This window comes from Rosa chinensis, chromosome 7 (assembly GCF_002994745.2).
Source record: "Rosa chinensis cultivar Old Blush chromosome 7, RchiOBHm-V2, whole genome shotgun sequence".
Taxonomy (NCBI): Eukaryota; Viridiplantae; Streptophyta; class Magnoliopsida; order Rosales; family Rosaceae; genus Rosa; species Rosa chinensis.
Window position 1 is genome coordinate 33,411,989 of NC_037094.1, and position 24,437 is coordinate 33,436,425.

The window sequence follows — 24,437 nt, forward strand, 5'->3', positions numbered from 1 at the left end:
ATTGCATAATTCATAATGACTTCAGAAATATATATATGAGGGAAAATCAGGGTCAAAGATACTCTTGCACCTCCATTTCCAAATATACCAGCAGCAAAAAACAGAGAAAGTATTCCACTTCTATTTCTAGAGAAGCACCTCTTTTGCTTCAAATTAGCAATAATCCACCTCTTATTCCAATCCAGGGAAAGAGTATTCTGCATTGTAATAGGAATGGTAACAGCATTCTAGACCTGTTGATCATTTGTAAAATCAAGCAGAAAGTGTCCATGTTTTCCATGTTCTCAGGACAAAGGCTAGAGTTAGGAGAGTTTCCAATATGTACGTATTCTATATATACCTGAGACTCTGTGAGTATTAGTTAACAATCTTGCTTAAACAATAATCTAAAGAAATATCTTCAGTTTAGGAGGTATTATTGCAAAGGACCATGTTTCCTGCATGCCAGGGCCCACTCCGGCCCCAAATAGTTCTGCCATTGGGTGGGTAGGAGTGAGCTGGAGGAATCTTTAGATGCTAGGCGGTGAGTTGCAAGGTGCCCCAACGCCGTCGTTTTGTGCGAGTACTTCTGGGGCCAGGACGAGGACACGTGTTGGCTCATAGGTAGATGCTAGGCGGTGAGTTGCAAGGTGCCCCAACGCCGTCGTTTTGTACGAGTACTTCTGGGGCCAGGACGAGGACACGTGTTGGCTCATAGGCTGGTGTTGTGCTCCAGAGGAAACCTTCCTTATAAACTAAGCTTATAATCCTCTTCTATATAAACTGAAGCCCTAAGTTTCTATAAACTATAGCCCTAAGTTTCCAAACCCATCAAAACCCCAGCTCGTCTTCTTTCCAGAAACAATTCTATCCATCAAAACCTAGCTACTCATCTTCTTTCCATAAACAAATCTTTCCGAAACCAAGAAAAGCAAGAGAAGATCGAGAAACATGCAGAAAGTATTTCCGATGGAGGAGAGCAGAGGCAATCAACTTCCTGGCGAGAGGTTCTGCCCCATGGAAGACGAACTAGTTCTCTTCTACCTCAAGCCCATGTTGAGCGGACAGATCGTGCCCGGCAGAAACCGCGTGGTGTTCGACTGCGACCTCTACGGTCACCAAGAACCTTGGGAGATATGGGAGGCCTTCAAGACCAAAAGACCACACGACTTGAGGCTCAACAAGGACATTTACTTCTTCACCCAACACAAGAAGATGAGTTCCACAGCCAAGCGCATACGCCGGAATGTTGGAAGTGGCACCTGGAAGGGCGACGACGCCGGCAAGCCAGTACGATCTGTTGAAACTGGTCGTGTTGTTGGCTTGAAGAAAAGATATACTTACAAGAACGATGACTCGGTTCACAACGGCTGTTGGATCTTGTATGAGTTCTACCTTGATCAATCACTCAGAGACAATAAACAAAAGCTGGAAGACTATGTTCTTTGTCTACTACGAAAGAATGGTGAACCCAAAACCAAGATCGAAAAGAAAAGAAAGCAACGTGAAGAGGAAGAGGTTCTTGAAAACAATTATGCCTTTGATGATGGAGAAAAATCGAAAAGGGAGCAAGAAGAGTTGCTTGAGCCACAAGCGAAGCGGCAACGAACGGTGCCATCCATTGGTAATGCACCACTAACAATGCCATCAGAAGATGATGCTGCATTCGCAGCTGAACTAGAAGAGTCATTGGAATGCTTTGAAGATGATTTTGGCTTTGAAGGTGGGGAGAATGGTGGACTCCAACAATTAGCAGCCGAGGTGCAATCAGGCCCTTCATTTGTAGACGATCATGGAATATTTAATCCGCTGCCGGAGGAAGACTTTCTCTTGGCGGAAATGTTAGAAGAAATGGGTATGGTGAACATGGAAGAACTAGTTCTTATTAATGGTAAGAGTATTAATATAGATGTGGCAGCTGAAGAAAACGTGGAAAACAGCACCCTTCTCTCTGCTCCCACATCATCCATGTCTTTGGTGGAGGTCTCAAGTACTGTTGAGCAGACAGCTGATGAAGATTGGTCTGATTGGTTGGAGTCAATCAATTTTAATCCTGAGGAGAACAACTACCTTTTCAGTGAAATGCAATGGTGATCGTAGCTGATATTGGCATGAAAATTGCCTAGCTGTTTAAGATTAATTGACAACAATGTCAGTAAATTTTGTTTTAATTTGTTATATGTATGAACGCGTGGTACTCTTTCCTTCGGCCGGGGTTTTATCCCAATTGGATTTTACCCGGAAAAGGTTTTAACGAGGCCACATATATTTGCGTTCTCTCACTTTTGTAAGAAAGTCTAGTATTAATGAAATCTTCAGACCTTCATAAAAAACAACAAAAAGTCTACATTTCATATTCAACTAAATTGATAAAAGCTTTTATTAGACTCCAAATAGTATTATCTGCCATTGGCTAAATTCAGTAGGTGCAACCGTGCAACATTATTTGAGAGGAAATGTTTTGTTATGTTTTGTTCTCTTGATGTCACCTCAAGAAGTTAGCAGATGGCATGGTAACTAATCTGAAGATTTATGCAGCTAGTCTTAAAAAGATTATTCAAACTGACATCACCTAGTACTTGTATTAGACTACTGTTGATGGACTACTAAAGGAATTGGACTGGAAGGTGATAAAAGAAGTAAAATTCTCAAACCCATTCCTGTAATAGTTTACATTCTTCACTTCCCTGTCTTCGGGTTCTTTGGGTTGATGCAATCTTTACACTTGAATCGGGTTTACAGAGGACTGTAGAAGACTTCAAGTTTGTTAGATTGCATAAGCGTGGGTGCCTAGTCAATGGAGCTCTACATTGGCTAGAATAGAAAACTCCCATTTTGTACGGATTCTTCATACGCTGCTCATTAATAAAACTAAAACTCCCAAATGGAAACATCGAAGATTAAAAACTTCCCAACCTTACATGGACAACAACATAATGCGGTTGTATCATTTTCTAAACAAATCCAAATTACGTTCTCACAATCTCTCTTGATTAAACATAACTACGAACCTCAACATTTGGTTTTCAGATTACATTGATAAGGAAGTAGCAATTATCGGAGAAGTAGCAGGGATTCTCCGATATCCAATTGTCATTGACAGTCAACTTTGTTGCACTATACATCCAACACACTTTATATTTCTGTACGTGTAGCTTCAATTGGAATAGGAGCAATTGATAAGCTGCCCTGTTCTGTATATCCTCTGGATGAAGCAACCTTATGTCTCTAATCACAATTCACAACTGTGTGTCTGTAGTCACCCTGGTAAAAGTCCCGAAATCAATTAGTTATATAGCCACATTATAAGAACAGAACTATAAACACAAGTGAGAGGAATTGTGTATAAAGAAAACTAGACATTGATCATTGTTAGTTACCACAAGTTAGCATTGCACTAAACCATGGTCAGTGTATGGTATTATCTTGTGTCGGAAATCTAGACTTCTTAATTATTATTGATTCTCATGCTCGTTATATTCATTGTCTTATTACTGATATCACTTCAAATGCTGCTTGGTCTACACCCTTTATTTATGCTTTTCCATAGAAACATAAACAATGCAACAACCCAAAAGGTAAAAGTATAAGTAGGTAATGTTCTCTTTCCTAACAATCTAAAATTGTACATTGTTATACAGTTAAATGTATAATATTGACTGCCTACCACATTTCCATTGGCATCACCATAAGAGAGGAACAACATAAATGCTAACAATAAATTGCATACTCGACCACTCTTGAGGGGGGGATTGGTTTATTGACAAACTGACAGATTCTATAAGAAATTGACCTAAGGCAGTCAAAGAGAATTTAAAATGCATCAATCATGAAGATTTTCACAGAGAGCCAATAATGTAAGTACTGCATAAATTATAGGGCATGAAAAAGCAATAGAGGTGTGTACATGGTGACATATCAGCATGTTGAAATTTCAAGTTGCAAAACTGTGTCTTGTGCATATCATCAGCTTGGAACAGAGGCAACTTTAGCCAGTTATGTTGCATACAACTGCTTTTTTCCTTCTTTTGCAATTTTCCAGCTAAAACACACTCCACTTTTAGTTTTTTAGAGCATCATCTCTTAAATTTCTAAGCTAGTCATATACGGATTGACTATAATATAATGCAGAAGGAATCCTCAGATCTTTGTAGAATCTATCCTACATAGGATAAGCAATTTACTAGGATTAAGTGGAAAGACCATCTTCATTTGAAACTAACCATTAAATAGATTCAACTTCTTACTTCTATGAGGAAACATCCTGAATGATTTTGCTGGCCATCTTTTTCCATCACCTTATCTGTTAAACAGTATATCTTATCCCTCAACTCAGTCAAGGTTTTACGTCCAACGACCAAGAATCCTTGGGTCTGCAAGCAAAACTAGTATCAGTTCAGGTCATCATTGCTTGATAATGACTTATTACAGGGGATAATACCATTAATAAGTAAATAAAAAGAAGTGACAAAAAAAAACAGAAAAAAAAAATTCACAAGCCTATTCAATGACTTTTTTTGGTTTTCCTTTAATTGCTATGGGATATGAAGCTTTGGAAACATAGCTCAGCCACAAGGCTTATTACAACCGTACACCCAACAACCTGGCTGGTTAAGAGCTTAAGACCGGCCAACTCCAAATTGAAAGGAGAGGTATCGGTTGTTGAGGATTTACTCAGACGTTCCATCATTACAGATACCATGATATTGCAATCTCTGTATAGGAAGTCAACGGTGCAAATCGGCAACAAAGTTCCCATCCAAGGTTATGAATGGAAGCATCTTCAGCCAGCCAGATTTAAGCATGAATGTCTCTTTGGAGTTGGTTAATGCTTGAATCCTATCAATTGTGTGAATTCCTTTCTTCTTTTCTTTTTTAACAATATATAGCATATGGGTTGCACTTACACAAATATACTCGCAAATAAAGCGGGACCCCAAAAAAAATTTGCAAAGAATTATTATTTTTACTCGTAAGAATTACATACCCGACAAATAAACCCCAAACCAAAAGCTATTTTATTTGCTTCAGCAAGAGAACAGAATAGATAGATACCTTGATCCAGTTTTGCACATTATGGTAACATCAATGGAACGGGCAACATCTGGATGGTGTACAGGTATGCAATCCTGAATGCTGGAGTTTACATGTGTTAAGGGGAAAAAAGAAAAGATGACCAACCATCTGAGGAGTCAGGGTCAGCAAATCACATATAACTTCATGTACATCAGAAACCAAAGAAATTAAGATAGGCAAATGAAATTTCTTCATCAAAATGACCACACATTAAAAGTCTTGGTAAATTCTTCATAAGTCGTAAAGCAGATACTATGTTCATCATCACCTGTCATTCTGATTTAAGTTGCTGCCATTACAAGAGTTCATTTTCCCATTTGCCCTACAGGAATGCAATATAATCAGACTTCAATTTTAGCTGGAAAATGACATTTATTAAACATTGAAAAGAGATTCAACATTTACCATGATATTTTCTAAAGACAGCATGCTAGATTAATAAATTCCATGTTGGCATCTTCATCCATTCATGCCAACTCATGAACTCCAAATACAAAAGAAATCTTGGTATATGTTGATAGCAAAAGAAATCAAACTTGAGTATGAAGTTTGCTAAATCGGAGCTTCAAAAACAGCTTGCATGAAGATAAAATTGAGTTGCCCCAGACATTTTAAACAAACTTGAGGCCCCCATCTATTTCCATCTGAGAAACTTGCAAAGACGAGTTGCTGCTATGAAAACTACCAATGATTAAAGATACAAGAAGATCTTACCCAATAAGATGACAGCTCTATTATCAAACCAATCTCTGATGAAATGTCCTACAAAAGTCAAAAGCCAGTTAATACAAAATTGCAAACCTAGAGAAATATACCTGCATGCAGAAATTATAGCTTATGTGCAATACATGACTAATACAGTGCTTGATATATGTGAGTGCTCAAGATAAGAACTTTTATGTATCAAGCAGGCATTTATCCAAAACTTTAGGAGTGTCACACATGCACTTACTAGAACAACGACTCTTCTAGCGAGTAAGTCAACAACTTGCTGTACGAAGCAAAGAAAGATTATATCTTGGCAACAAAAGAGATGTCAGTTCAGAAATGCCATCCCCTAGCACGCCAAATTCTCTGTGTCTTGTCAAAGCAACGAGCAGCTTTAATCTTCAAGTATAGCTTATAAGCCCTCTCTAACTTATTTGAAGCAAGAAGTTTGTTACTTAGTTTGCTATAGGTAAGCCTGCTTGGGCAAAAACCTTTTCGTAGAGACTCTTCCATGACAAGTACAGCATTTTCAAGCTGCCTAATGTTACAAAGTCCACTGATTACATACTCATAAACTTCGATATCAGAAGCATAACCACATTCCTGCATCTCTTCCCAAATGTTTAGCAACATTCCACATTTACCAAATCTAGAAAGGCGCATAAGCAATAGCTTATAAGTAGTCAATGATATTCTACATCCGACCTTTCTTGCTTCCTGGTAAATCATCATAGCAGCATTTGGTGGACCATAGCTACATAGGGGTTCCATAAAAGAGGTTATAGTCCCCGTAGTAGGAACAAATCCTCGACTTAACGTCTCATCAAACATCTCCAGTGCATCCGCCACTTTCCGGGCTTTAAGGAAACCGGTAATCAATTTGGTATAAGTATCAACATTTGGATCGCAAGCATTACTCGACATTATACTCTTGAAGTAGTTTACACATTCATCAATATTCGCAACAGAGATGAAGTTAGAGATCATTGCATTGTATGTATGGTGTCTGGCACGCAACCTTTCCCCTTCATGCTCTCAAAAATCTCAACTGCATCGTCAATCCGATCAGCTCTTCCTAGACCCTCAAGAATGTAACTGAAAGTTGCACTATCAGGACTAAACCCATCTGCTACCATTGCTTCCAAAGTCCTCTCCATCTCACCAACTCTACCATATTTCGACCACCCACCAATAACAATGTTATACGTAGTGCCATTGAATCGCACTTTCCCCTTCACAGAATTAAGAAATGAATTTGCAGCCACTACATGAGACCGCCGACACAGACACTGCAGAAGCACATTCAGACACTCAGTATCGCAATCCCACCCGAACTCTGCCGAGTTTCGGAACACTTGGATTGCTTTCGAGACATGTCCAGCCCTCACAAAACTATCCATCACAATTGACACAGTCTCCAAATCGAGACGTATGTCTCGGCTCCTCATGTCATTCAAAACTTGCATCATATAATTAAAGAACTTTCTTCTACCCAATGCTTTGAGGATTATATGGTATGTATGAACATGCTTAGCTACATTTGGCTTCTTAATCACCCAATTAAAAAACACAAGCATTGCTTCACCGCCTAAACAACCTCTATTCACTACTTGTGCAACAACATCAACGCTCAAATCCACACCAACATCGTCGAGCGCATGCTCAATTACAGCTATACCCTTCAATTTCTGAAGAAAAACCCCACGTAATTTCTGGTCGGGCATTAAAAACCCATCCACAGCCCTAACAGATTCTACCTTCTTATTCGAATAAGTGGGGCCAAATTGTTTTGGAGGTGAAATTTGATGGGGGATTGGTAACAGAACAGAGAGCTGGTGAAGAACAGAAGGTTCGTCAAGAGAAGAAGACTGGTTGGGATTGAATTTGACATATTCATGTTGGGATTGAGCATTAAGAGTTGAAAAGAGAGACGAAGAAATTGGTGAATGAAGGTGAAGCAATGGGTAGTACCTGGCTCTGCTGCTGAGAGACGGCAGTGATGATAAGACAGGGCGTGAAGCGCTGTGAAACGCCATGAAAATGGAAGTTGGACCGGAGAGAGAAAGAGAGACTCAGACTAACCAAATTCAAGTGTAAATTTTCTCTTATAAACTATTTTCTTCCAAAGGTCTATAGTGATTCACTGATTTCACAACAGGAATCAGTAGTATATGTGTAACTCTCTACCACTGTGTCATCATCCTTCTTTCTAAAATCAGTCCAGGAAACCTTCCAAATCTTGAGCAAACTTTGCCTGCAAGAACATCATAGGGGGAAGGAGTAAGAGAGATTATGTTAACAAAAAGACATTGTCTACAATACCACTAACACAAGACTGAGGCTATCAATTTAAAAAATAATAAAAAAAAAGAATCAGAAGAATGATAAGTAACAGTAGCCAAGGGGTTGTTTAATTCCTCAAGTACAAACATAGATGGCATCATGTCAAATCCACAACTAAGAATCATGTGGCATGAATGACAAACATATAAAAAGAACTCCATACACCTAATCATGATATAGTTGGTCAGTTCTCACAAAACTAATTTGCTGCTCCGCAAAACCTAGAATAGAAGACATAAAAAGTTGGAAAGAGAAAATCAACAAACTATGTAGTAGCTGACAAGAATAATATAAGAAATTTTGGGTGTGCGGCTGAATTGTTAGTATGGAATGAAGTCTGCAGTCTTAGTACAAAAAGAAGTGTCAAACAAGAAGTAGATATGAGACAAAACTGTGGCACACAGATTAAGATATTTATATACTCTTGCATATAGCGCCAAGTTTTTGTCCCAATCCTAGAAGCTTAACTAGAGGACCACAATACCTGGGCTTCATATAGTTCCCATGAAAACAAAGGATGAGACCAACAACCAAGAAAGGGTATTGGGAATACCTGAGATTAAATCTGAGCCTATCAATTTCAATTCTTCAGAGCAAAAGAGTACAATGCATCTAATAGCGATCAAGATAAAAGAATAGAACTGTTCAAAAGATTATAAACATGTGCCAGGTTAAAATGTACAGCCACAGAGTCATAGCCTAAAGCCCTAATCCATGATGAATAATCAGTTATTCTAAAAAGCTTGAATTCCCAGAGTCTAATATAATATGGGAGAACCTCAAAAACCTTTGACTTCACAAAACTCCATATGAAAAATCACGATCAGATTTAAAATCAGAATCATTATCAAAACTTTTATGTTGGTATTGACCTCATTGCATGATCAACTTATAAAAAAAGTCGGAAATCTAAAAATGGCGAAAGTGAGGTTACACAAGTCTTCCAATTCTGTGTCATCTCCGACCAAACCAATGCTCATTCGGATTGGTTCTAATCAGTCCTAATCAAGTCCTGAAGCTCTTGAATCTCTAAAAGACAAATTCTAACCCAACAGAATTGTATCTAACTGCGATTAACATTAAATAAAATAAAATAAAAAAACAATCACATCTACTTCCATTCCTGATTTCACCCAACCAGAATTCACATATGGTTAAGTTTCTGAACAAACTTTATTAACACATATACGAAATGCGTTATACTCACAAGAGAGAGAGAGAGAGAGAGAGAGAGAGAGAGAGAGAGAGAGAGAGAGAGAGAGAGCTGACCGAAAAACAGTCGTCTGATTCTCCAATTGTTCCTGATAATTTAACCAATAGTAAACGATTAGGTTACAATATATAGAAATCGCATACTAATTTCCATGGGAGATAATAAGCCTTCAATTTTGAATCAATCGTCAAATTTGATTATAGTAAAAAAAAAACCTAGAATCTCAAGCAGCACGTAATTATAAAATTGGAAATTAATATAATCAAATGAAAATAAAACCTCGAGTGGAGATCGAGCTTATTTATTATAGTATCTGTGGTGGAGGACGACGGTGGTGGTTCAAATAATTGAGCTTTCCGACGATCATCTATGGAGTTCAGTTGCCGGTCAGAGGTGGAGCTCAGTTCGTTCTCTACTACTGTTTGAGTGAGGTGCTTTCAGAAACAAAAAATAAAATAAAATACATCAAAATCTCACGTCTACTTTATACCAGACACTCTAGACCCTCACATTCAAGTATTTAATAAAATTCTTCAAAATCAATGGGCTTTTAAAGTATTTAATAAAATCCTTCAAAATCAATCGGCTTTTAAATATCACCAGATTTATAACGACTTTTTAAAATATGAATTGAATATCACAAAATTTTAAAAGAATTTTAAAATACAAAATAATCTAATAGACTCCTAATTGAATACACCAGAGACAGTTGTGTTGCCAGAGTGTCAAGCTCATCTGTTGAAGCATTAAACCCCAATATTTTCGATAACTATCGAATTTGACCTCATGACTTTTATAACTACGATAAACTGATCGGCTCCTCAATTTTCAATTTTTTAGTATGTTACCAACTTTTTTTTTACAACAAAAAGACTGGAGAAATTTTAAATATATATCCCTTTCAAAAATAAAAAATAAAAATAAAAACTCTTAGCTCACCTCACCCTTACAGAATCGAACCCATGACCTTTACAATGTTGAAATTATAATTTACCAACAAATCACAGCTCACCGATATATCCCTAATTATTTAATGCACACTTTCAATTAATACGTATTCCTCACGTTTTTAATTTAATATTCAATTGTGAGAGAAACAGTTTAGTGAAAATAATTCATTGTTAGATGTACTCTTTTTTTTTTTTTAGAGGAAATTACATTTCTTGAATCAAAGATATTAGTTACATTCTCTAGTGATAATCTCCTCAAGTATGGGAGGAGTATTCCCAGTACCATTTGGTCTAATGACATAAGTCTTTCCTTTATAAGTGGAGATCGTGAATTCGACTTATAATAGACTATTTGTTGTATTTGAACCCAAAAAAAAAAAAATATGGGAGGAGTATAATTAAAAAAGACATTACAAGGTCTATTACTAAAAGCCCAACGAGAAAGTTTATGAGCAGCATGATTCCCCTCCCTAGCAAGATGAGTAAAGGTACTTCCTCGTAGCTAGGAAAAGAGGATTAGGTCATTTTCATAAACCACTCTCAAGTGAATAGTAGACTAGTGAATCGAGTGCATGCCTTGCACAAGTAGAAGGGAATTTGATTCAAATCTACCAGCTAGAGCTTCAACCTGAGCAAGGGAGAAGACTTGTGCATAAGACAAAGCCCTCCAACAGATAAAATACTCATACTCATCCCTTATCACAATACCCACACCACCTAAACGTGAAGGCACATCTACAGCACCATCCATACAAACACTAAACCAACCACTATTAGGCTTTTTCCACCCATGCGTTGGGCAAGGAGATTTTGGAGGAGATGCAGTGGCTTGAAAGTACTTGGCATGCCAAAATTGGGCACTAAGTAGCACATTTTGAGGGTGACACACTTTGTGTTCCCAAACCTTGTCATTTCATGCTTTCCAAAGGAACCACAATTTAATCAAAAGACGACAAAAGAGTCTTTTGACAGCGTTTCAGAAAAACAATACAACCATTCCTTAAGAGGGGAAGATGATGAATGACTCACCATGCTTGTTAAGTGATGAGTGAATTGCATAGCAATTGGGCAACTACGAAACAAATGGAGAGTAGTCTCCTCCTCAAACTCACATAAAGGACAAATAGGAGCAATATCAACATGCTTCTTAACCAGATTTGCTCATGTTGGAAGGAAATCACGGCAGTCTTTCAACAAACATAACTTCACCTTACCCGACACCTTACTCTTCCAGAAACTCTTCCAAAATGGATCAACAGAATCAGAGGAGGATGAGCTAGAGACTGCCGTAGTAGGAAGCACCAAGTTATCCTTAGCCACTATGTTGACACTGCTCACCGAAAAAACACCCTTATTATCATAATGCCATACCAATTTATTTTCTGGTCTTCTTGAACTCAAAGGGATAGACGTAATAATCTCCACATCCTCCAATGGAAATAATCTCTAAAGCAAAGGAACATTCCAACTGTTATTATATGAAAGAATACATTTAAAGTGGTAGGATAACTAAGAGGAAAAAGTGGTCGATACAAGTGAGGTCTAGGGATCCATCTATCTTCCCAGATAGCTATTGATTTGTCATTACCCACCTGCCACTGTGAGCCCAATTCAATCACTGGTCGTGACCTTAAAATGCTCTTCCAAGAGTAAGAGGGTGCACCCCCCAAAGAAGCCTCCCAAAAAGTTTTGGAATGGAAATATCGTGCTTTATAAATTTTTCCAACAAGAGGGTTTGGATTTTGAATAATTCTCCACGCTTGCTTGGCCAACATGGCTAAACTAAAAGCATAGAGATTATGAAAACTCAAACCCCCTCGTTCCTTAGGAGCACACATATTATTCCAAGAGCACCAGTGAATTTTTCTTTCATTCTCCGAATCACCCTACCAGAAGTTAGCACACATTTGCTGCAATTCATTACAAAAAGATTCGGGTAATAAAAAGCAGCTCATAGCATAATTGGGAAGAGATTAGGCTACCAATTTAATCAATCATTCTTTTCCCGCCCCACTAAGTAGCCTCCCTTTCCATCCTGACAATCTCTTTCTTGACTAACCCTTCAAATAAGAAAAAGTATTCTTCTTTGATCAGCCCATCAAAATAGGTAACCCAAGATATTTCTCAGATATGGCACCAGCGAGCCAATAAATTAGCCAAATTATGGTGCCCATCCTCAGATAAATTTCGACTGAAACAGACACTACTCTTCCCAAAGTTAATAAACTAACCTGAGGTAGTAACATACACATCCAGAAGCTGAAAACAGCTGGCAAGGGTGGCTTGAGCAAAGAGAAAACCATCATCAGCAAACAAAACATGGTGGAGGACAGGAGCATGTCTACACACTTTTATACCCACCAAAGATCCAGTACTATGTTGTAGAATCGCTGTAAATCTGTATGTAATTAGGATTTTATTTAATTAGAATATCCTATAATTATGGAAAGATTCCCTACCTTTTTTTCCAAAACATTCATATCCATCTTGAAACCCTTGAAAATCCAATCCTATGAAAATCATAAATTCCTCAATGATGCAATCAGAGAAACAGGCTATGGGGCATTCGGTAACTACCAAATTTTCTGTTATGGCCCAACACAAACAGGGTCCTCTTCCAGGCTTCTCAGGACCTTCTCCACACCGTCCTCTAGGTAAACCAAATCCATATGCAAACAAAAGGTGCATTATCTGTGGGGAATTAGGTCATAGCAAGGAGCGGTGCTATGAAGTGATTGGTTACCCTGATTGGTGGGACTTCACTAAGAAACCGAGAAAGAATCTGGGCAAGGCTGCTGTTGCTACTAAAGAGGAAGTTTACCAAGACAATGCCTCCGCTAATGTAGCGCAGTCAGGTATGAAGGGTAAGGTTACTTTTAATAGTACATGGATAATTGATACAGGTGCATCTGACCATATGACCAATGACCCAAGTCTTGTGAAAAACCTTAGACGTTCCCCTCAAGACATTGTCTCTACTGCTGATGGTACTCCAACTCCGGTCACCGAAGAAGGTTCTATTGCTTTATCTGATACCTTAACCCTTGAATCTGTCTTAGTTGTTCCATCACTAGCTTATAATCTCCTGTCTGTTGGTCAAGTTATTTTAGCTCTTGCATGTATTGTGACCTTCTATCTGTCTTTCTGTGTGTTTCAGGACATTCTGACTCGACGGATTCTTGGTTATGGTGTTAGAAGGGGGAAATTATACTATCTGGATCTGATAGAGACTGGCAAGAAATAGAAGCATCTTTTGGGACAAGCTAATCAGATCAACGGGGTAGAGAATGCGAAGGAAGCTGTATGGTTATGACATCGCCGTTTAGGTCATCTATCATTTCGTTATCTTAAGAAGCTGCAACCTCAATTGTTTTCAGTTGTTAGTGATTTGGATTTCCACTGTGACATCTGTGAACTGGCCAAGAGTCACCGTATTTCATATTCACCAAGTCTTAATAAAAGTCATGTTCCTTTTATGAAGATTCACTCCGATGACTGGGGTCCTATGAAAATTCCTTCTCTTTCTGGAGCTTGGTATTTTGTAACGTTTATTGATGATTGCACCCGCATGACATGGGTGTCATTACTGAAGAATAAGAGTGATGTATTTGGAATGTTTACCGAATTTCACAAAATGGTGGCAACTCAGTATCAACAATCCATCAGAGTGTTTCAGTCTAACAATGGTGGAGAGTTTGTGAATGGCCCTATGATTGAGTTTTGCCGATCACATGGAATTCGTCATCAAACCTCCAATTCTTATACTCCTCAACAGAATGGTTTAGCAGAATGGAAGAACAGGCAGTTGATGGAAGTTGTTCGTGCTTCCTTGTTTGGCATGAATGTACCTCGGTCCTATTGGGGCGAAGCAGTGAAATCAGCGCATATCTTATCAACCGTACTCCTTCCCAGGTGATTGAGTTTCAGAATCCTCATCAGAAGCTTCGTACACTTTTGACCATCCCTTCTATGCCTAATTTGGAGCCCCGGGTGTTTGGTGCACAACTTATGTTCATATTCCCAAGTCTCAACGTAGCAAGCTTGATCCCCTTACCCGTAAGTGTATATTTGTTGGTTATGCTGACTTCTAGAAGGGTTATCAATGTTATGATCCTCTTACTGGCACTATACATATATCTCTTGATGTCTCATTCCGTGAATCTGAGCCATATTACTCAGGGGGAGCTTCTCAGTCTTCCCTTCAAGGGGAGAGAGGTTATGAAGGGAATTTCTATTTTTGATTTTGATGTCTTTGAAGACTTGGAAGATTTGGAGGAACAATTTGAAGGTAGAAATTCCGAAATAGAAAAATCGACTGCCGAACAGAGTGTTGTAAATTCCGAAACAGAAAATGCTGCTGCCGAACGGAGTGTTGTGAATTTCGAAACAAGGAATGCGACTACCGAATAGAGTGTTGTGAATTCCGAAACAGAGAATGCAACTGCTGAAACTGCCGAACAGAGCGTTGTGAATTCCGAGACAGAAGAGACGATTTTTCTGGATAGTTTGAAACAAAATCAAGACGTATCCGAAGCTCACACACAAGATATTCTCCCTTCTACCTCACCAACTGAAGATCCCAGTCAGAATGATCCACCCCAGGTACCCCTAAACTTTAATGAGTCTTTTGGTTTAGAAAGTGTCGAACCTAGGAAATCACAAAGGGTTACCAAGGGAATTCCTAAGAAACAATATGAACTAGATATCAAAGCCAAAGCTAAATACCCTATAGCTAATTTTATGTCTAACCATAGGATTTCTGGGTCACATGCACTTGTTGTTGATCAATTATCTACTGTATCTATTCCTAGTAACGTGCAGGATGCATTAACGAATCCAAAATGGACCAAGACGATGAATGAAGAATTGGAAGCTCTTCAGAAAAATGCAATATGGGAGCTAGTACCTATGCCGGTTAGAAAGAAGACTGTAGGATGTCATTGGGTATTTACTGTGAAGCTTAATGCAGATGGAACTATTAATAGATACAAAGCGAGGTTGGTTTCCAAAGGATATACACAATGCTATGGGATTGATTATGAGGAGACTTTTACACTTGTGGCAAAGATTAATACTGTCCGGATTCTAATCTCACTTGCAGCAAACAAAGATTGGCCCTTGCACCAGTTTGATGTGAAGAATGCGTTTCTTAATAGGAATTTGGAGGAAGAAGTGTACATGGATATGCCCCCAGGTGTTAAGAATTACCCAAGTGATGTTGGCAGGTGTGTAAATTGAAGAAGTCTTTGTATGGCCTAAAGCAGTCTCCAAGAGCTTGGTTTGGAAGATTTTCAAAGTCCATGAAAGCCTTTGGATATAGACAGAGCAATTCTGACCATACCTTGTTCATCAAGAGCAAGAATGGTAAGATTACAGCTCTTATTGTGTATGTTGATGACATGATTGTTACAGGGGATGCTCCGAAGGAGATAAATGAATTGCAAAAGTATTTGTCAAAGGAGTTTGAAATGAAGGATCTGGGACAACTGAAGTATTTTTTGGGTATTGAAGTTGCAAGGTCTAAGAAGGGGATTTCACTTTCACAAAGGAAATATGTTCTTGATTTACTTGCTGAAACGGGGATGCTGGACTGCCGACCCATCGAGACACCCATTGAGATGAATCACGGACTTGCTATCTATCCTGATCAAGTTCCAACTGATAAAGGGAGATATCAACGTCTTGTAGGAAGGTTGATTTATCTTTCACATACTAGACCTGATATTGCTTATGCTGTGAGTGTTGTTAGTCAATTTATGCATTGTCCTAGTGAAGAGCATATGGATGCAGTCTTTCGTATTTTGAGGTACTTGAAGAGGGCGCCAGGTAAAGGGTTACTGTTTCAGAAAAAAGATGAATTGGAAGTTGTTGGGTACACAGATGCAGATTGGGCTGGTGATAAAATGGACAGATGTTTTACATCTGGGTGCTTCACTTTTGTTGGAGGGAACCTTGTCACTTGGCGTAGCAACAAGCAAAAAGTCGTTGCCAGATCAAGTGCAGAAGCTGAGTTCCAAGGTATGGCACATGGAGTATGTGAAATATTGTGGATTCGTAATGTCTTGAAGGACCTAGGTTATAAGCTTAAAAAGCCTATGGATTTGCATTGTGATAATACAGCTGCCATTGAGATTGCACATAATCCAGTTTAGCATGATAAAACAAAGCATGTGGAGGTTGACCGTCATTTTATTAAAGAAAATCTTGACAGAAAGGTTATTCGCTTTCTATTTGTAAACTCAGAGGAGCAATTAGCTGATGTTCTTACTAAAGGAGTGTCCAGGAAGGTATTTGACAGCTCGGTTGACAAGTTGGGCATGATAGACATCTATGCACCAACTTGAGGGGGAGTGTAGAATTGCTGTAAATCTGTATCTAATTAGGATTTTATTTAATTAGAATATCCTGTAATTATGGAAACATTGTTTCCTATTAGAGTTAGACTACTCTTTTGTATTTGTATATATATCCCTATTGTGGGATGAATAGATTTATCGAATAAACCCTGAATTGAAGTATTCTTTTCTACTTATGCATCCTCTGAATAAGAGCTGAGAAGCCCTCAACGCAAAGAAAAAACAAATATAGGGAGAGAGAATCCCCTTACCTGAGACCTCGTGTTGGGGACATAAAACCCCTTGGACTTCCATTAATGAGAAATGAATACTTCACTGAAGTTACACATTCCATCTCCACTGGAATTCATTGGGTTGGAAACCCCAACTGCAGTAGAATAGCTTTCAAATAAGACAACTCCATGTGATCATACGCCTAACTGACATCTAGCTCAAGAGCCATCTATGCCCTATCACTTCCCTCTTATGCCAAAGATAGTGGGCCACCTCATTTGCATCCAAAGTATTATCTGTTACTAATCTGCCAGGCATAAAAACACTCTGATATGGAGAGATAATCTGATCAAGATTAGGATTCAACCTGTTGGCTAACACTTCAGCACATATTTTATACACCACGTTACACAACGTAATAGGCCCAAGATGAGACATTTTAGTAGGGGACTTCACTTTCGAAATCAGACAAACATGTGTGAAATTGATTTCTTTTAAAAGCATACCAGTAGATAAAAATTCACGCACCACAGTCACAATATCATCACCCACAATGTGCCAATATTTTTGATAAAATATGGGAGGCATACCATCCTTCCAGGGGACTTTTTAGGGTACATCTAAATTAATGCATGTTTGATCTCATCTGCAGAATACTCAAGCAATAAAGAGGAGCCCAGTTCCGGTGTAACAACTGGCAAAACAAATGATAATACCAATTCAATTTGCTCATCCGGAATATTAGAGGACCTAAAAAGCTGAGAATAACATTTCAAAACCACCTCCTCAATTCCCTCAGGAGAGTCCTGCCAAACACCATTTGAATCAAACAATCCCTTCAGATAATTTCGTTGTTTTCTATTGGAAGCACGTTGGTAAAAGAAGCAGGTATTTCTTTCACTGTTTTTCAACCACCTAGTTTTTGCCCTATGTTTCTAAAAAGCATCTTCCAAATCAAGCAAAGTATCTGTTCTCTCTTGCAGCAATTTCCTTTGGAGAAGGTCAGAGGGATCAAAAAGCAGAGAAAGTAAATGTTCAAGCTGCCGACTGATGTGTATCATTTCTTCATGTCTGGCCCTGAATGCATTTCTCTTCCAACTCAATAGACCTAATCTAGTACTATAAAGTTTCCCTTGCAGCCGGAACTTCTCAAAACCAACCCAATCTGTTTGCCATTTTTCATGTATAACATCCTCACAAGACGCATCCTTGGTCCACATCTCTTCAAACCGAAACCTTGCTCCTTGGCAAGGGAAGTGAACTGATGCATGAATACGAGCCTCCACCAACACCGGGACATGATCCTAACATAAAGGTGGGAGATGAAACACCTGTGCCTGCCCAAACACCAGCTGCCAATTCTGAGTGGCTACTGCTCTATCCATCTGGCATTATGATTTCGAGTATTGCAAAGTAAATGAACTACCGTCATACCCCAAGTCTTCTGGTGCTCATTCTTCAAAAACGTGTAGGAATGCATCCATCTGATGGGCAGGATGAAAACCACCACCACACTTTTCATTAGAATTCGTGATTTCATTCATATTACCAATCATTAACCACCGCGATGAGCCTGGCATAGTACTCAGAAATCACAATAGATCCCAAGACGCCGGCCTGAGATACGCATCTGGTGACCATAAAACCCCGTCAACCATCAGCATCCTCCCTCCGCCTCCAGCTTAATAACATTCATGTCGATGTAGTGGGGTGAATGTGATCGAAGGTAAAGGCCAATCCCATCCATCGACAAGATCACTAGCCTTCCTCCTCCTGTATATGAGCACTCGTGCATGATGCCATGGAGGAACCTCAGCCCATCTCACAAATTTTCAAAAAAAATCTCGGTCACTACACTTGATTTCAATCAAAAACAAGATGCCTAGGTTTTTCTGCTGCACGATCTAGAACAAACCTCTGAATTTCTTTGGGTCATTTGTTGCTCTGACATTTTAGGAAAAAAATGTTCATCTCTGATGATCAAACTCTTCAATTCCTATGACAGTTGTGGCAACACTACAACCTAGAGCTGGAGCCAACTAGGACAGATGTCGTCTCCGACAATTGGTGATTTGAGCAGATGTATCCGACGAAATGGTGAGCTGATGGCAGAAAATGCTACAATGACAAGCACCACCTAGAAAACACTGCGACCGTCGATGTCAGGGTGACTGCTAGAGCCGTGGTGAGCAAAGATCGAACACTAATCTATGGTTTTCCGCAGTGAGCGCCGCATATTCAATGAGCGGGATAATTGGGTACTCTATTAAATGCACTCTTAACTCTTTATTATCATGTTTTTTCATCATTTATTAAGAGAGTTTAATATTACTTCAATTACCAAATTTTATAGGTTAAAATTATGATTTAAATATTTTTTCTTTCCATTTTTATGGATCCACCTTAATTTTTGACTTTCCTAATTAACATGTTAGTGTAAGGATGATTAGTTACCTTTCATTAGTTTTATTAAATTGATTTACAAACAACTTTTAACAAGGAGCTCTTCTAATGAGGACCATTTTAGTGAGGACAAGTTGAAGACTTTCTAATCAATGGTTTAGGAGACCCATTGTTCGATTACATTATGACAAATCAACTGTTATATATTTACGTATGCATGAGTAGATCACTTGTGAAAATTTTCTTCCAAATTGATAATCATTAAGGTACCAAACTATATTAAATCAATTGACAAATCAAATTTGTCAAAATGAACTGTTCATGTTCATAATTGATAGGGAAATTTTTAAGAATAGTACACGATAAATGGGTGACTCCGAACTTCGATACATTTTCCTTCAAACAAATCAAAACAGTACATGAACTTGTAATCTTGACACACTTTTAGTACGTGACGTCAATAACACCGTTAATCCGATGCCAATATTCATTTTGTCTAAGGGTAATTTAGTATCTTCTACTCTCTCTCTCTCTCTCTCTCTCTCTCTCTCTCTCTCTCTCAGTGGGAGCTCTGATCTGTAGTCTGCATTACTCTCACAAACCCAACTCACTCATGACCGCACCTTACACACTTCCAGCTAAACAAAACAAAACACAAAACCCCAATCTAACTTTGTAGTGGGTACTTCCGATCACCCTCAACCCCAAAAGCCAAAATTCAGCGTCAATGGTAGCAATGGCAGCAACAGTGCCGGCTGAGGCTGCGTCGACTAAGCAGGTAGAGGCAATTGGAGTTGCGGAGATGAGAATGAAGAATCGAAACCCTTGACATCTCGGTTTCAGGGTTTTGGGCTACTGGGAATGTTTATGAATGGATGGAGATCAAGAGTTGCCGCCGCTCCACAATTTCCTTTCAAGGTTTTGATGGAGGTGGTCGTCGGAGTAGGCTCTTGCGTCCTTGGCGACATAGCTTCCCAGCCCAATTTAGGCCTCAACGAGCTCAGATTTAGTCTTCTCAACTCTTGTCATCGGCTACATTCTAAACTTCACTCTCATGTATCTACTGGCACCAAGCTTGTCCGCCTTCGCTGCAACTCTCCCTTCGATCTTCGCCAGTTATCCAGCGAGCCACATGTTAGAACCGAGCTCTTTTGGGCTACTGAATCGCCTCCAGCCGTTCGTCTACAAAGGAGCAGTCTTTACCGGAGTTGGATTCGCAGCTGAGCTTTTCCTCAATCCGTTGCTTTGAAAAGCTTTCTTCTTCTTCTTCTTGTACAATGAAGGAAGTAGAGAGAGAGAGAGAGAGAGAGAGAGAGAGAGAGCAATACCCTCTCCTTTTTTTTAATTTCTCTGTCTTCATTAATTATTAATATTAATAATCTATAAATACTAAATTAGGGAGTGACTAATTTGCCCCTCAATGTTTGACCAAAATCACATTGACTAACGGTGGATGTATTGGCATGTACATATTTTCAGTCGAGATTACAAGTTCATGTACTGTTTTGATTTGTTTTAAAGAAAACGTACTGAACTTTAGAGTCACCCATTTGTCGTATATTGTTGTTGAAAATTCAAGTTTATTGAAAACTTGCATAAATTATCTACACATGAATATCTAAACATCTAACATTTGATTTGCGAAAATGTGATTTAAAAGTGAGTCTCACAAAAAAATCATCAATTAGTCCTCATATTAGTGGTTTTCATTAAAAGTTCTCCTACTTTTTACACCACAATACTAACCACATATATATATATACACACACACATATCTATATATACACACACACACATATCTATACACACACACACACACACACACACATATATATATATATACATATATATATATATATATTCTTTTTTGGACGAAATACATACATACACAAACACACACACACACATATCCATATAAATGTGTTTTTCACATTATATTTTTCATAATTTGCGTTCTTACCAAACTTCGAGTTCATATGTGTGTTATGCAAATCTATTGATCGAATTACATGAATTATTTTTGTTCTTAATTGAAGAAAAAACAAAGTTGTTGTTTAAATCTAAGCATGAGTGTAATGAAAGAAAAAGAAAAGGAAAAAAAAATTAAAAAATCTTTCTTTTTTTAGAAGAAAGCCAAAACAATTTAGAGCCATTATATTTTGGAAACATAAGATAGTATTTTTCTTAAGAATTACATGGCATGATTTGACAAATAAGTAATGATTATCTATGATATGACATGACACCTAGGTGAGACCTCATTTCATGATGTGAGGCCAACAAACATTTTCCATTCCTAGATTTAATCCAAATCACAAGTTCCTTTCATTAAGGAAACAAATCTAGAAATATTTCTAGATATACTTTAGGGTGGTTCTAGTTGGACCTCCAAATTTGGTATATGAACCTCCATCATTTTTCAATAGTTATTGGACTTTGTCAACTCATATAAAAAGACATATAAGGATATAGAGAGAAAGAGAAAAGAAAAAAAAAAGACTCTTCTTACCTCCCATGACAAACTAAAGACGTTTTTCTTTTTACTTTCAAAGTATGTTCTCCCTTCAATCTCCCATGCTTGGATGCGAGATGATACATTTGTAGAAAATTTTAAATTGTTATTGTTTTCTATTAAAGTCCCATATTTTGAAGATGAAATTAGATAAGTTTGGCCTTTATACTTGTAAGCAAAACTACTCCTTATTTGTTTCAACTTTAGGAAGGGATAGATGAATGCAACAGTAACAAAAAATACTTGTAATTTCTCAGTTTTTTCTGCTACTTCCCTTCTTCAAAGTTTATATCTTCAATTCTCCATGGCTTACGACACTCCAAAATGTTGGATTGATTCATAGAACTGAGGGAACCAACATCAAAACTCTTCTTCGAGTTCGAGAGTTAATACCCGGAAGACTCACGAGCAGCGTTAATACTTGAAACTTGACTTACTTGACTAGTCCAAATATGCAATTTGGTCAATTCATTATGCTTCTTCTTCTCTTAGTTGAATTAATTGAGATATAAAAAAAAAAAAAAGAACGAAAGATTGTTGAAGAATAAATTTAATTGTTCAAGGATATTTTTGTAAAAGTAAGAAGGTGTTGCACTTAGCTATTTAAGTATTTAAAAAAGTGAATTAGAGATCCAATAAGTAGGAGAGGTCCAAATAACAAATTTGGAGGTCCAACTAGAACCTTTTTATACTTTATCTAGCCTTTCAAAAAAAAAAAAAATTTATCTTGGCTTTCCTTTTGTACATAGGAAACAAATCTAGAAAGTTTTTTATCCTAATTTTCCTTTCCTAATGAGGAAACAAAAATACAAAGTTTTATTTTGATGTTCTGTTCCTACAGAATTGTAGTTTTGGGCTTATAAATAAGAGCCTTGGTCGATTAGTTTTACATCATCTAGAAAAAGAAGGAAAAAAAATAGAAAAAGAAGATTTTTTGTGAGCCTCTAGTTAACTACGACGTATTTGTTCAAGCAATGTCTTGCTCTTAGCAAATACACACTTAAGATTTTTTATGGGGGTGAGTAGAAAAACAAAGGCTATACAGATGAAAAAATAATTTAGGTTGATGATCTTGATCTAAAGATGGCGGGTTTTTTGCAGCGTTCTGATAACTATGATCTTTACAGCAAACTTCCAGTGCTTTTTTTGTTTGTTCCAAGGTACTGCGAACCTTTTGCCGTATACATGTATCGAGATTTCTTCTGAAATGAATTTGGACTCAAAATATTGGCGGCCCATGTTGTGGCAATTAAAAGACATTTCAGTTTCCACCACCTCGTGCTGCGTTCTGAAGAGGATCTTTCTAAGGTCTACAAAGAAGTGAAGAAAATTTACCTCTTGAGAAAATCACAATTCTTGGTGCACAAGAAGTACCATATATTACTAAATTTCAGAATGGATTCTTCTACTACAAGTTGGAGAGAAGACATCCAGTTTATGTGGAGAAGAAATCACGGCAACTGTTGCAAGACATACGCAACGTGGATTGAGAGTTGCTGAGGAGGTCAGTACAATGGAAGAAGAGCCCCTGAATGCTGGGTTACAAATTTCTATGTCTATTGCATTAGGAACACAGTGAGATAAAGCTACAAGCTTCTTTTGGAGAGCAAGAAATTTATGGAAATGTTGCTCTCTTCTTTAAGGAACAACTGATCTGCTAGGTAAAAGGGAAAAAGATGAAATAGAAATTGGCCCAGTGTACTTGGTTTGGAAGCTTTTTGTTAGAACAAGTTCAGGATTTGAGCTATGTATCTTTTTGAAGTCAATGAGTGTTGCTGAAGCAATGCAACTTTTCATACATTTTGGATTTGATTGAAGAGTTGTATTGAGATTATGAGTTTGATTTTTTTTTTTCATTGGCATACACCATAACCATTATTCATGTAAAAAAAACGAATTTGGCTGAGTTAAAGAATATTGCATCTAAGCTTGGTTATCAAAATACTCAGACAAATTATTCATACAGATTGCCTACAAGACGAGATTTTGTAAACATTAATATTGAGAAGATGTAAAAAAGATGATTGAGGAACTGCCAGTTAGATGAGACTTTTTGAAAATATATTTTGATGGAGTTAGAAAAAAAGAAGAACTGGAAAAGTATTCTACTATTTTGTTCTAGAATTGCCAAGGGCTTGGCAACTTAGCCATAGATATGCTAAAAGTTCTTATTACTATCTATGAACCCTTACATATGTAAGTGAGAATCGAACCCATGACCTTTACAATGTTGGAATTATTACTTACCAACAGGTCACAGCTCACTGACATCTATGAACCTTTAATTATTTTTCTTATAGAGACTCGCTTGTCGTATGAACGTCTCTTCCTCACTACAGTTTCAAAATGTTTAGAATTCTCCTACAAGCAGCCGGTAAAGAAAACTGTGTTGGTCTGGCCTTGTTATTGAAAACAAATGTAAATGTCGAATTTTTAAATAAGACAAGCAATTATCTTGATTTTGTGGTTAACGTAAGTCCTACTGGTCAGAAATAGAGGCTGACAGGATTCTATGGGAACCCAAATTTGTAGTACTGCGCATGGGAGTGGCTCCAAAACTTATAAAAAATTAAGGATCTCCAATGGATAATTTTTAGGGACTTTAATAAAATTTTAAGTCAGCATGAGAAAAGTGACTGACCAAAAAAGGCCAATTCGTAGATATAAGCCTTCAAGAATGTCAT

At 37.8% G+C, this 24,437-nt stretch overlaps 1 protein-coding gene and 1 pseudogene across 1 annotated transcript; one reads left to right on the plus strand and one right to left on the minus strand.

The window, feature by feature from the left end:
* The first annotated feature begins 948 nt into the window (after positions 1 to 948).
* Positions 949 to 2,073, plus strand: LOC112177796 (NAC domain-containing protein 67-like). Its single transcript, XM_024316052.1, has one exon. It carries the CDS (start codon positions 949 to 951, stop codon positions 2,071 to 2,073), a length of 1,125 nt encoding a protein of 374 aa, XP_024171820.1.
* Positions 2,074 to 2,845: 772 nt separating this feature from the next.
* On the minus strand, positions 2,846 to 9,790 carry LOC112180090 (annotated as a pseudogene).
* Between the last annotated feature and the right edge of the window lie 14,647 nt (positions 9,791 to 24,437).

What these genes read in the sequence shown, in the direction of transcription:
- LOC112177796 (XM_024316052.1), top strand. Translation starts at nt 949, where the DNA reads ATGGAGGAGAGCAGAGGCAATCAACTTCCTGGCGAGAGGTTCTGCCCC.